Here is a 15,297-nt window from a genome sequence, read left to right as displayed (position 1 = left end):
TATTTGTTAAGCGCTTACTATGTGCCAAGCACTGTTCTAAACACTGGGGTTTAGAAGGTAAACAAGGTAATCAGGTTTTCCTACATAGAGCTCACAGTCTTCACCCCCATTTTACAGATGAGGTAACTGAGGCACAGAGAAGTTAAGTGACTTGCCAAGGTCACAGAGTGACAAGTGGCAGGGCAGGGATTAGAACCCATGACCTCTGACTCTCAAGCCCATGTTCTTTCCAGTAAACCACACTGCTTCTCATGTGAGCCCCAAATGGGACAACCTGATTACCCTGTATCTACCCCAACGCTTAGAACAGTGCTCGACACATAGTAAGAGCCTAACAAATATCATCATCATTATTATTACGGATGGTGGTGGAGGGGAGGCAGGAGGGAGAACCCTCCCCTTGGCTGGATCCTTGGCCTTTGGCTTTGCAAAGGAGGGTGCTGGGATGGTCAATAACTTTTCCCTGTGGAGTGATCCTAGGCCCCTTGGGTGTGGGGAAAGGGCCGGAGGCACCCCCTTTTCTTTGCGATTAATGTTTTGTTCCACACTTTACTGCATACTTTAAACCTCACATCCATGAAGGCTGAGACATCCAGCCCAGAGCTGATTATCATGTGCACTGCATCCTGAGGAGCAGCAGCGGAACCTCTTCATTGGCCACATCCATCTCACCTCAGGTGGAATCTCCTTTGCTTTCATGGAGAGGGAACCTTGGACATTTTAGCCTGTCATTACCAAATCAATGATATTTATTGAGCACTTACTATGTGCAGAACACTGTACTAAGCGCTTAAGAAATAATAATGGTATTTGTTGAACGCTTACTATGTGTCGAGCACTGTTCAAAGCGCTGAGGTAATAATAATAATGTTGGTATTTGTCAAGCACTTACTATGTGCCGAGCATTGTTCTAAGTGCTGGGGTAGATACAGGGTCGTCAGGAGGCTCACAGTTAATCCCCATTTTACAGATGAGGTAACTGAGGCACCGAGAAGTTAAGTGACTTGGCCGCAGTTACACAGCTGACAAGTGGGAGAGCCGGGATTCAAACTCATGACCTCTGACTCCCAAGCCCGTGCTCTTTCCACTGAGCCACGCTGCTTCTCTTCAATACAACAGATAGATACAAGGAAATCAGGTTGTCCCACGTGGGGTTCACAATCTTAATCCCCATTTTACAGATGAGGTAACTGAGGCATAAAGAAGTTAAGTGACTTGTCCGAGATCACACAGCTGACAAGTGGCGGAGCCGAGATTAGAACCCACGACCTCTTACTCCCAAGCTTGTGCTCTTTCCACTAAGCCACACTGCTTCTCTTCAATACAACAGAATCGGTAGACATGTTCCCTAACTCTAAGGAGCTTAGAGATACTACAGCAGTCATGTCTCCTTGAAAACGGGATAATAATAATAATAATGTTGGTATTTGTTAAGCACTTACTATGTGCCGAGCACTGTTCTAAGCGCTGGGGTAGACACAGGGGATCAGGTTGTCCCACGTGGGGCTCACAGTCTTAATCCCCATTTTACAGATGAGGGAACTGAGGCACCGAGAAGTTAAGTGACTTGCCCACAGTCACACAGCTGACAAGTGGCAGAGCTGGGATTCGAACTCATGAGCCCTGACTCCAAAGCCCATGCTCTTTCCACTGAGCCACGCTGGGATAGAATTGGGATTTAAACTACGTGGGACATAGTTTAAAACTAATTTCTGGCATATTAATTTCACAACTGTAAGGTTGTTGTGGGCAGAGAATGTACCAACTCCATCCTCTCAAGCACTTAAGTACAGTGCTCTGCACACAGGAAGTGTTCAATACCACTGATGAGGATGATGAGTTAATATACTCTGGCATTACTCAAATGCCTTTTCGGAAGAGAGAATAAAACCAATATTTTAAAAAATGTGTCAACAAATCCAAAGGTGCCTATATGTGAGAAAACTACTACCCTAATGTAATTCTGTTTTTCTTCAGAGAACACAGCTTAGTTAACTAGAGGATACTGTCAAACGGATTTCCCTCAACCAAATCTCTCAGAAGAGAACCTTACATACTGACATTATGAACCGAAGGGTGCCCGTCCTTCTAATAAGATTTGATTGTTTATCTATGGATTGATTTTCACAATATGCTCTCCATGGTCAACAAAAAATTTTTCAAAGAACCAAAATCCCCCAGATTATTAAATAAAAATATAATTATTTATGTAATGATGGGTGTACATGAGAACACCCATATACATACACATGCTCAAAGGTACCCATTCTCTTCCCCTCTTCAAAACCCTACTTAGAGCTCACCTCCTCCAAGAGGCCTTCTCAGACTGAGCTCCCCTTTTTCCCTTTGCTCCCTCTGCTCCCCCACTACCCCCCCCCTTCACCTCCCCTCAGCTAAGCCCTCTTTTTCCCCCTTTCCCTCTGTTCCTCCCCCGCTCCCTTCCCTTCCCCTCAGCACTGTAGTCATTCACTCAACTGTATATATTTTCATTACCCTATTTATTTTGTTAATGAGATGTACACCACCTTGATTCTATTATTTTGTTAATGAGATACACATCACCTTGATTCTATTTATTTGATACTGTTTTAATGAGATGTTCAACCCCTTGATTCTATTTATTGCTATTGTTTTTGTCTGTCTGTCTCCTCCAATTAGACTGTAAGCCCATCAAAGGGCAGGGACTGTCTCTGTTACCGATTTGTACATTCCAAGCGCTTAGTACAGTGTTCTGCACATAGTAAGTGCTCAATAAATTAGAGAAGCAGCATGGCGCAGTGGAAAGAGCACGGGCTTTGGAGTCAGGGCTCATGAGTTCGAATCCCAGCTCTGCCACTTGTCAGCTGTGTGACTGTGGGCAAGTCACTTAACTTCTCTGTGCCTCAGTTCCCTCATCTGTAAAATGGGGATTAAGACTGTGAGCCCCACGTGGGACAACCTGATTCCCCTGTGTCTACCCCAGCGCTTAGAACAGTGCTCTGCACATAGTAAGCGCTTAATACCAACATTATTATTATTATTATAAATACTATTGAATGAATGCATGTACATATATACCTGTAATTTTTTAATGGTACTTGTAAAATGCTTATTATGTGCTAGGCACTGCAGTAGTGCTGGAGAAGATACAAAATAATCACGTTGGACAAAATCCCTGACCCAAAGGGCTCACAGTCTTAATCCCCATTTTACAGATGAGGTAACTGAAGCACAGAGAAATGAAGTGACTTGCCCCAAGTTGCACAGCAGGTACATGATGGAGCAGGGATTGGAACCCAAGTCCTCAGACTCCCAGGCCTATCTATGCTCTTTCCACTACATCACACTGCTTCTCTGTAGCTTCTTCAGGCTCGAAGATGACACTTGCAGTGCTGAGATATACATTTGTGTTTAAGGTGTGGCCACAGCAAGACAGGCAATCTGGCAAATGGGGATTCAGAGTGTGAGCCCCATTTGGGACTAGGGCTGTGTCCAACCTGGTTATCTTGTATCTACTCCAGCACTTAGTACAGTGCTTGGCCCTAGAAAGTGCATAACAAATACATAATTATTATTACATCGCACACACACCCCCACACACACAAATTGCTTTTTGCTCTGTTCTTGCATTTGTTTCCCATATTGTCAGATGATGTTTCCATTTCACCCTCTTAGCGTCACAGTCATTCTGAAACATCACATGCAAGATACTCCATTTATGATAGTTGAACATCAGGCAAACCAGTCTTCTGACACTGTCTCCCAACTGTCCACTCTCACCTCATCCTGAAGTTTTGCTCCCTTAGAATCTCCACAGCACTTCTGCCCACCTTTTGTCTGGGTATTTCATTTCAACTCCCCACTTAGCAGCTTCTGGGTATCCTGCTGCTACCCATTCTTTTTGTTCTGTCCTGACCAGTGGAGGTGTGAAGTAATCCATGCTGATGGCTTGATAGCATTCCAGGAGCTCGTTGTGATGAATCTGCTAGGTGTCCCTGGTGAAACTGCTTCAAAATTCAAATTTGGCCCAAGTCATCGGCCTAAGCTCTACCAGCCATAACATGTTTAGACACTAACAGGGCCCTAGACACCTTTAGTTTAAGCCTAAACTTAATGTCATGCGGGTGCCATACTCTGCCTTCTAGGTTCCAAAGGATGAAATAGCCTACTTGAATGGATCCTTCCACCTTCTTGTCTCCCCTTGCATCACGTGATATCGTGCTTCTCAGGTAACAGAATTCCATGATTCTGCATTCAGCTTGTGACATTTGAGACTAGGATCTGTCAGGTGCAGGCTGATACACAGCTTCAGTCTTCTTCAGACAAACTGTCCATCCATACAGCTTTGCTGATTCCGAGACGCCATCTGCATGTATGCTTCCGGAGCACAGTTGCCAGTGTCTATGAGCTCCAGTATCAAGGACTGTTGATGATGATCCTAGCCCGCTGAGTCAGAAATTTCCCAGAGGATCAGAATTTTTAAACCTCCAAGTTCCTATGAGCATTCCTGAGTATCGCTGACTAGGGTGGACCTAGCCTCCAGCCCTACCATATTCCAACAGTGATGGAAATAGACTCTTAACAAGTCCCCTCCAATACTAAGTGGTCAGCCATGTCAACAAAGAACAACAGGAATGGTATTTACTGAGTGCTCCCTGGATGCAATGCTTGGGAAAGTATAACAGAAGTACAATACACATTCCCTTTCCACAAGGAGTTTACTCTCTAATGGAGAAATCCCGATAACAAATCAATCAATCATTGGTATTTGCACAGCACTGTACCAAGTGCTTGGGAAAGGACAATACAACAAAATTGACAGGCATGTTCCCTGCCCATAATAAGTTTACAGTCTAGAGGGGCCGATAGACATTAATATAAATAAATAATTTATAATGTAGGATTTAAAGATATGCTATGAAGTGCTCTGGGGTAAGGCATTCCCATGTTGGCAAGCAAACAGTCTTTTGTACGGTGTCATGTTCAATGATGGAATGAATATTAAGCTGATTGCTGTCGTTTTGTTGGAAAATTCCTAAAATTCCCTCTCAGTTGATATTGAGGGTAGAGCTATCTCTACTCTTCAGGGATGATGGGATGGTGTGTGGGACTATTTACACTCTCTAGGGTGGGTGGTCTGTATCACCCTTAGTCTAAGTATCCCATCCCTTATCTCATGTTTTTTTAGCATTTTTTGTATTCCAGATCAAAGGTTTTGATAAGCACCCTTCTGTTTGAGTCATGGGTTTTTGTTTGTTTGTTTTATGGTATTTGAAAGTGCTTATGCTATAATAATAATAATAATAATGTTGGTATTTGTTAAGCACTTACTATACTGTTCTAAGCGCTGGGGTAGATATAGGGCAATGAGGTTGTCCCACGTGAGGCTCACAGTTAATCCCCAATTTACAGATGAGGTAACTGAGGCACAGAGAAGTTAAGTGACTTGCCCACAGTCACACAGCTGACAAGTGGCAGAGCCGGGAGTCGAACCCGTGACCTCTGACTCCTAAGCCCAGTCTCTTTCCACTGAGCCACGCTGCTTCCCCAAGCCACTGTACTAAGAACTGAGGCAGAGAGAAGAAAATCGGGTTGGACATAGTCCCTATCCTACAAAGGGATCACAGTCTTAATCCCCATTTCACAGATGAGGGAACTGAGGCACAGAGGAGTTGACTTGCTCAAGGCCACACAGCAGGTACATGGCAGTGCCGGAATTAGAAACCAGGCTCATGGATTCATTCATTCAATTGATTTATTGAGCACTTACTGTGCGCAGAGCACTGTACTGAGCACTTGGGAGAGTACAATACAACAGGAAACAGACACATTCACATTCCCTGTCCACAACAAGCTTACAGCCTAGAATACTGGAAGGTCAGGTCCTCTGACTCCCAGGACTGAGGTCTTTCCATTAGGCCATGCGGCTTCTCTGAGGTTCTCCAGGACACTGAAGAACTCCCTGTGTGGCTACAAATAGCTCTTTGATCTCAGCACAATTCTCGGGCCACTCCTTATGTTTTCTTTTGTAAGTTCTAACAAACCTTACAGGATGCCTGGCAGAGAGTTTTTTGGCCATAGCCACATTTGTATAACTTAACTATTTAGACCTCTTTTCCAAAAGATTAATTTATGTATAAAATGCATAGAGAAAATATATCTTCAACTCCAAGGATTAAGTTTATCCTAAAGATCATTATAGCAGAAAATAGAAATACCGTGCATTAAAAAAAAAAAAGAATCACCAACTATCCCAAACCCAAAATATAGCACAAAAAGGGGTAAGTACAGCATATAGTTTTGCTTAAGGGGCCAGAATCATCAATATACGTGCATAGGTCCTGGCATTATTTTATATACTACATAGGCATTTACAAACATTACAAAAAGAGGCAAAACTACATTCACTCTACTCAAGGTTGTGGATGTTCAAAGCACAGTCAGTGACCTCTCTCAATCAGTGATATTTATTGAGCAGTCACTGTCTGCAGAACATTGTATTAGGTATTTGGGAAGGTATAATACAATAGAGCTGGTAGATACACTCCCAGTCCTCTAGATAGATAAGCATTGATCTACGAAGAAACAAAATGTACAAAAGTTCAAAACTGATGCATTGTTTGGTGCCAGGACTGCAGATTTTTAATCTTCTCCTATAAAAAATATTGCCAAATGGCAAAAATGAGTAGATTTGTTCTAAGTCAAAATGTATAACAGTCAATGACCATTTTCCAGGAGTTATAATCAGACACACTTCCTCTCCGCCACCTTCTACCTGAAAAGAAGCCACTCAGATCAAACGAGCCTACAGCCATGACATCTCTCTACATGCAGCCATTACGATGAGAGAGGAGAAAGAGAAATAAACAAGGTAAAACTGAAAAAACAATTTTCTCCTTTATGCGAAGAGCATTCATTCTTTACATGAAGGAAAGATTCAATTTAAGATGCAGAGATCTTTTAAAGACTCACTACTCCAGAATACATATGCTAAATTTTCTATGAAAAATTATGCACTGGGCCAAATTTTCCAAGGAAGGCTGTCTACAGAAATGAACTGCAAACAAGGAGATTCTTGCCTGCAGTTTTCCCAACTCTCCTTCTCAACCTGCTCCCACTTGACCACATCACTCATGTTCACTGCACCAAAGTGTGGTTTTCCACAGTCTCCCTTGGACTTAGCTTGGGAGGGCAGGCACATTCAGTTTGCTAAGTCTTCATATCTATTGCCTGACTAGTCTACCTCCTAGCTAACAGATTTGACCATGCTTTAGTAACTCCAAATTCATTCATTCATTCAGTAGTATTTATTGAGCACTTACTATGTGCATAGCACTGTACTAAGCACTTGGAATGTACAATCTGGCACCAGATAGAGATAATCCCTGACCAATAATGGCTCACAGTCTAAACTCTGACCTGGGGCCTTTTGAGGCTGGCCTAGAACCCCACTGGAGCCTAGACAGAGTGGCGCTCACAGAGGTGGGGGTTGCGGGAGGGATGAGAGCAGGGATATCAATGAATATATGAACAACACAGGGTAGAGGCACAGAGGTCTGATCTCCAGGATGGCACTGAGGCAGGAATAGGGAAGCAAACCATCAGGGTGGGACAGCCCACCCAAGAACCATTTGTTTCCACACTGAACATAGGGTTAACCTCTTGGAGACTTGTGGTCAAAAACCAGAGTCAGCCCCCCCAAAGGTCAAGGAGGTTTTATATATATATATATGTGATTCATTTATATACTGGGCTGGTCACACTTGAAATAATACTGTGCCAAAACTTGCCACTCAAATTAACTTCAGAAGTTACCATAACATGAACTGAATGTCAACTGACTTATTAAATGACTCTGCTGAAACTACATGTTCTAAAAAGCAGATCAAAATCTTAACAGGCTTTCTTTCAGCATTAGTCATTTTATCTCAAGCCTCGGTAATGCTGCCAAGAAAGAGGGTCACAACTAGCATCTGAATCTTGTTTTTCCAACTAATCTTCTACTTCACTTTAAACTACCAAATCAATTTCTTATCAAAAAATCATACGCTTCTTAAAAAACATTTTTCTCAACATTCTAATTAACTGTTCTAGATTTGAAATAACATTAGGATTAGCATAAATCTTTTGACCATATTTTCTCTGTACGTGTGTGTGTGTGTGTGTGAGTGAGAGAGAAATATACATAGATGCATTCACTTACCAACAACCATTTTTCTATATAAAAGAAAACAGTAACATATCTAACACCAGGAAAAGAGTACAACAGCACAATCCTGAAGCAGTTTAGATTTCTACATGCAAAGAACAAATTTTTTATCCAATAGCGAATTTACTAACTCCGAGACAAATGACTTTCAAATTCAACTCAGACCTTCAAGCTGACAATTTCACAAAGTCTTCAGAAAGATTAATAAGTATGTATGCTTAATTAGGTGGATAAGAAACTCTCCTTAAATCCAACAAATCACAGAATTAGCACATAAAATTTGAATGGAAGTACACAAGTGTAAATTCTTATTTAAAAAATCCATGTTTGCCTTTTGTAAAGCTTGATCAGCCCACTTAATCGTTTAATTATCAAAAAAATCCAGAGGATTTTCAGGTCTTTGCGGTACCGCAAAGTACAACTACCAATTTGCAAATCCAAAAGTTCTTGGCCAATTCCTCAAAAAGTAAAATTTACATTTTGGGAAAAAAAACCAAGTTACACTTCATTTGCCCATTAGTACAGCGAAGTAAACCATCTTAAGAGCTACACAAAGGCAGGTCAATCAGCTCACTCTAATAATTTGAGACATACTCACCGAAAGGTAGCTATTAGCATCAACATTATCCGTGATGGTCTGGCGTTCTCCCTTGTGGTTAATTTTCCTAAATCTCCGACGAGATTGTCTAGCGGGAATTTCTCTCTGCAGGATGTTCTCTTCATTATCTTTGGCATTCTCTACCTGAAACACATGTTCAGGTTCCTGGTTAAAGAGCCAGTTTTTCCAAATCACTGAAAGTCTATGGAATCTTAGCAGGCTCATGAGGACATGAAGCCCGCCCTGGGACCCAAAAAGCTGCCTCGAGAAAATGGTCTAAACTTTATGAGCATTCAACCAACACTGTGACGCTATTACAATGAGCTGGAGGCCTTGGTTTCCTTTCAGGAAGTACCGACACAGACACATACACACACACACACATTCACATCCTCTAAGTCAAGTTGCTTACCAGTAATGAGTGATTCTCACTACATCTACATATTCACTCAGCTAATATTAGAGACATATCTTCTCGCACATACATATAAACTCTTACATAACTATATATATAAAACTATATATAGATAGATATATAGATCTGTATGCTTATATAGATCTAGATATAAAACTCTTGCCCCCTCCCTTCTTCCCTCCCTAACCACCATCTTCAACTATTTGCTCTCCAATGACTTCTTCCCCAATGCTTTCAAACATGCCCATGTCCCCCCTATCCTAAAAAAAACTCTCCCTTGACCCCATAGCTCCCTTCAGTTATCACCCCATCTCCCTCCTACCATTCCTCTCCAAACTCCTTGAGCAAGTTGTCTACACCGTCTCAAATTTCTCTCCTCCAATTATCTCCTTGGCCCCCTCCAATCTGGTTTCCATCCCCTTCTCTCTAAAAAAACTACCTTCTCAAAGGACACCAATGATCTTCTTGCCATATCCAACAGCCTCTATTCCATCCTAATCCTCCCTCAACCTCTCGGCTGCCTTCGACACTAGTGGGCACATCCTTCCCCTGGAAACATTATCAAACCTTGGTTTCACTGACACTGACCTCTCCCAGTTCAGACTCCTCCGCCTCCCACCCCACAACTGTGGAGGTCCTTCAAGGTTCAGTTCGGCATCCCCTTCCATTCTCCATCTATATCCACTCCCTTGGAGAACTCATTCGCTCACATAGCTTCAATTACCACCTCTATGCAGATGATACCCAATTCTACATCTCCACCCCATCTCTCTCCCTCTCAGCAGTCTTGCATTTCCTCCTGCCTTCAATACAATTCTACTTGGATGTCCTCCCATCACCTCAAGCTTAACACGTCCAAAACAGAACTCTTCATCTTCCCACTCGAACCCTTTCCTCCCCCTGACTTTCCTATCACTGTAGACGGCACTATCACCCCCATAAGCCCATAACTTATGCTATCCTTGACTCCTCTCTCTCATTCAACCCACATATTCAATCCATCACCAAATCCTGTTAGTCCTACCTTCACAACTAAAATCTGCCCTTTCCTCTCCAACCAAACTGCTACCAAGTTAATACAAACACTCTTCCTACCCTGTCTGGATTACTGCATTAGTCTCCTTGCTCATCTCCCAGCCTCCTGTCCCTCCCCACTCCAGTCCATACTTCACTTTGCTGCCCAGATCATTTTTCTACAAAAACCTTTAGGACATGTCTCCCCACTCCTCAAAAAACTCCAGTGGTTGCCCATCCACCTCCACATCAAACAAAAACTCTTCACCATGGCTTTAAAACACTCGATCACCTTGCTCCCTCCTACCCTCACCTAGCTACTCTCCTTCTACAACCGTCTGCACACTTTGCTACTGTAATATTCATCTTCTCACTGTGCCTCAATCTCACCTATCTCTCCGCACCAACCCCAGCCCACATCCTGCCTCTGGCCAGGAACGCCCTCCCTCCTCAAATCCAACAGACAATGACTCTCCCCCACTTCAAAGCCTTCCTGAGGGCACATCTCTCCTCCAAGAGGCCTTCTCTAAGCCCCACTTCTCCTCCCACTCCCTTCTGCTTCGCCCTGACTTGTTCCCACTGTTCTTCCCCGTCCCAGTTCCACAGCACTGATGTACACATCTGTAATGTATCTATCATCTGTAATGTATTTATTAATATCTACATCCCCCCTTGCTTAGATTGGAAGCTCACTGTGGGCAGGGAATGTGTCTTGTTTGTTTTACTGTACTCTCCCAAGTGCTTAGTACAGTGCTCTGCACACAGCAAGCACTCAATAAATACAACTGAATGACTATCAACCAATCAACTGTATTTATTGAGCACTTACTATGTGCAGAGCACTGTATTAAGCATTTGGGAGAATACAATATAACAGAGTTAGCAGACACATTCCCTGCCCACAACAAGCTTACAGTCTACAGCAGGAGACAGACATTAGTAAAAATGAATGCATTATGGATATGTACAGAAGTGCAGTGAGGCTTGAGGGAGGGGTGGATAAAGAGAGCAAATCAGGGTGATTCAGAAGGGAGGGGGAGAAGAGAAAATGAGTGCTTTGTCAATATATGTGCACATATATATCTGTATCTACATATCTATATCTATATATATATACCTACATATATATATACCTATATATATATATACACCTACATATATATATATATATACATGTGCACATACTCGAATACTACCAGGTCAATGCTCGATGACACTTCTATTTAACAAGAATGAAGGTTACAGTTTTAGGGATTTGCTATAGAAGATAAGAATGTATTTTGGACTGCTATTTTTTATATCATGTGCAGAGAGTTCACATACCTCACAGCATCGTTCTATCTATAATCCTCTGAGACATAAAAGATTCTGCTTCTTTCACGCTCATTCAGTATACTCACAATCCACTTGTTCGGATAGTCTAATCAAGAAGCAGCATGGCCCAGTGGAAAGAGTATGGGCCTGGGAATCAAAGGACCTGGGTTCTTAGTTCCAGATCTTATTTGCCCATTGTGTGATCTTGTGTAAGTCACTGAACTTCTCTGTGGCTCATTTTACCTCATCTATAAAATAGGGATTAAAACACATGCTCTCCCTCTTAGTTAGACTGTGAACTCCATGTGGGACAGGAACTGTGACCAACTTGATTAACCTGTATCTATTCCAGCACTCAGAAAAGTACTTGACACAGAGTAAGTGCTTAACAAATACCATAGTTAATTACTAATCTGCTGATTTCACTTCACAATCTCCAGAAAACCTTCAGACGCACAGCTATGACGAGCTACCTAGAATATTCAGTGGCAGATGATCGGAGGAAAGAGAATTGACAAATTTACAAGAGGCCCAGAATCCGTTACACTGTATTTAAAAAAGTAAGAGAGTCAATTTTTCCTAATGCATGGAAATCATAGATCAACACATAATGCATTACCAGTTTCTCCTGAAAACCTTTATTCTATATTGATCTAAATCACCAAGTTAGGAAACCCTATGGAAAACAACAAATCCAAGGTGATTCAGGTAAGAAAATCATAAATTCACTTTTAATAATCACTGGTATTTACTGAGCTTTTACTATGTACAGAGCATTGTACTAAGCACTTGGGAGAGTACAATATAACAAAATTAGCAGACATGTTCCTTAACCATAATAATAATAATAATAGTAGTTGTTAAGTGCTTATTATGTGCCAAGCACTGTTCTAACCATTGGGATTGATACAAGGTATTCAGGTTGGACACAGTCTTTGTCCCACATGGGGCATTTTCCAGATGAGGTGACTGAGGCACAGAGAAGTGAAGTGGCTTGCCCAAGGTCACAAGCAGAGAAGTAGCAGAGTCAAGATTAGAACCCAGGCCTGACTCCCAGATCTGTACTCTATCCTCTACACCATGCTGCTTCTCTGACCATGATTAGCTTACATGATAACAGTAAATGCTTAACAAATATCATTAATATTATTATGTGCCAAGAACCGTACTAAACAAGGCACAGAGAAGGTAAGTGACCTGTCCAAGGTCACACTGCAGTCACACGGCAAAACTGGGATAAGAAAACAAAACCTCTGACTTCTGAGACATTGCTCTATTAGGTGGTAGCCAATCAAATCACTTCCCCACAGTGAGGAATCCTCCTTGGATTTCACATTAAAACACAAGCATGCGTTGATATGTGAATATAAATTAAAGCTGCATCTCTAGCTGCTGGGAATTCAGCTTCAGGATCTCTGTGGCTTCATCACAGCCTGTCTCAAGTAGCAGGAGCTGCCTATCAAGACCCCAGCATACTGTACATGGGAAACTCTCCCGTCTCTGACACCAAACTTTCAGGTCCACTGTCAGATTTTTGACCACAATGGCATACAAGAAATAGTTTGAACAGGACTGGATTTACCGTGACTTTTTACCTGGCTCTGAGCACAACTGGGATGCCCTCAAAAGTTGGAGCTGATAAACTTTTGTGGCACCTTAGAGGCAGCAGCCCTTCAAAGCAAAGAAAGGAAGGCATAATACAAAAGCCTAGCCTTAACTCTACATTGCCCAAAGGGAAAAAACCCTCTTCACCAACCATTACAGTGACTCTGATGCTAATTCTTAGCCTGATATTGAGACCAGCTGTAAAATCTTTGCAGTGGTAAACTGCTCTGATCCAAGCCAAACAGCACTATTTGGTAGACAGCTTCTTTCTCTTTTGATACAAAAAGCATCTTTTCAGCTTAATTTGCTGCTGGGAACAAGCACATCCTGGGGGAAAAAAAAATGGACAATTTGTATCCCAAGAGCTACAGCTGAGTAAGAGAAACCTTAAAGATTCCTAACACGAAGGGGAAAAATTGTCTCTGCCTGGGAAGATCTCTACCATCCCTGATCATCTCTGATCTTGCTCACTGGGTCTCAAGACTTGAGTATTTGAAAACAAAGATTTAGAAGAAAATACACATTGAAAAACAATCCGAGTATGGACAAAAGAAAGGGTCAACTGGAGGCAGGGAGATGAGAGGAGCTGAAGCCCCAGTCAAGCCACGAGAGGACAGGCAGGTAGATCAGCATGGTGGCTGCTGGAGGGTGGGGAGAAGAAGGCTGAAGATAATGGAAATGCTGTGAATGAAAAACTGGCAGAATTTGGTGACTGAGTGGATATGGGGGCCGAGAGGGAGGAGTCAAGGATAATTTCACTTTCTGATTTGTGAGATGAGGAGGATAGTGGTGTTTTCAACTGTGATAAGTACAGTAGTTGGGAAAGAGAATTTAAGAGCAATGAGTTCAATATGGGACATATTGAGCTTGAAGTGCAGGTGAGAAATCCAAGTAGAGATATCCTAAAGACAGGAGGTAATGTGAGATTGTAGAGGCTCAATCAATCATATTTATTGAGCTCTGTTTATTGGAGGAGTGTAGCCTATCGAATGGAGCATGGGCCTGGAAGACAGAAGGGTCTGGGTTCTAATCTCCTCCACCTTGACCCTGCTGTGTGACCATGAGCAAGTCACTTAATTTCTTTGTGCCTCAGTTCTCTCATCTGCAAAATGGGGATTCAATACCTGTTCTCCTGCCTATTCAGATTGCAAGCCCCCTGGGAGACCTGATTATCTTGTATCTACCCCACAACTTGATACAGTGCTTGGCACACAGAAGCACTTAATAAACACCACAATTATTATTATTGGCATTGTGTGCAGAAAATGCTTGGGAGAGTATGATATAAAGGAGTTGGTAGACACAATCCCTGCCCACAACCAGATGACACTATAGAGGGGGAGATGGGGAGATGGATATTAATATAAATTACAAATATGGACATAAGTGCTGTGGGGCTGAGGGTGCCAATTCAAGTGCAAGGATGACCCAGAAGGAGTGGAAAATGAAATAGGGCTTAGTTGGGGAAGGCCTTTTAGAAGAGATGTGATTTTAATAATGTTATCAAGGTAGGGAGAGTGTCGGCCTGTCTGATATGAAGGGGGAGGGAGTTTCAGGCCAGAGGCAGGACATGGGCAAGGGGTCAGCAGGGAGAAGGACGAGATCGAGGTACAGTTGAGTAGGTTGGCATTAGAGTGGAATGAGCATGGTGGGTTGTAGAAGGATATCAGTGAGGTAAGAGAAAGAGAGAACTCAAGGCTAGACAGGTAGATTCGGGAGTCATTTGCTAACAAGTGGTAGTTGAGGCTGAGGGAGTTGCTGAGCTTCCCAAGAGACAGTGTGTGGAATGAAAAGATCAACCTGACTGAAAAGAGAAGGGGACCCAGAGCAGTGCCTGAGGGACATCCACAGCTGGAGGGTGAGAGATCAAGGAGGAGCTGATAAAGTCAGAGAAGGATTAGCCAGAGAGTCTCTCATCTAGAATGATAGAAAAATCTTAGTCCTGAGACTTTAAGATGAGAAAATGCGAAGCAGCATGGCCTAGAGGATACAGCCCGGGCCTACAAGTCAGAAGGTCCTGACTTTTAATTCCAGCTCTGCCATTTGTCTGCTGTGTGACTTTAGGCAAGTCCCCTCATTTCTCTGTGCCTCAGTTACCCCCTCTGTAAAATGAGGATTAAGACTGCGAGCCCCATGTGGGACAGGGACTATGTCTAACCAGTG

At 42.6% G+C, this 15,297-nt stretch overlaps 1 protein-coding gene across 13 annotated transcripts in view; it reads right to left on the bottom strand.

The window, feature by feature from the left end:
* Window positions 1-15,297, bottom strand: part of RAPGEF6 (Rap guanine nucleotide exchange factor 6) — a 287,050-nt gene that overhangs the window by 161,479 nt on the left and 110,274 nt on the right. For all 13 annotated transcript variants that reach the window (XM_029050266.2, XM_029050275.2, XM_029050270.2 and 10 more), the window contains one exon: window positions 8,787-8,930. In XM_029050266.2, coding sequence (XP_028906099.1) covers window positions 8,787-8,930 — 144 coding nt within the window. The remainder of the gene's footprint in view (window positions 1-8,786; window positions 8,931-15,297) is intronic.

The sequence above is a fragment of the Ornithorhynchus anatinus genome, chromosome X1 (assembly GCF_004115215.2).
Source record: "Ornithorhynchus anatinus isolate Pmale09 chromosome X1, mOrnAna1.pri.v4, whole genome shotgun sequence".
Classification (NCBI taxonomy): Eukaryota; Metazoa; Chordata; class Mammalia; order Monotremata; family Ornithorhynchidae; genus Ornithorhynchus; species Ornithorhynchus anatinus.
This window is presented reverse-complemented; position numbering and strand designations above follow the sequence as displayed.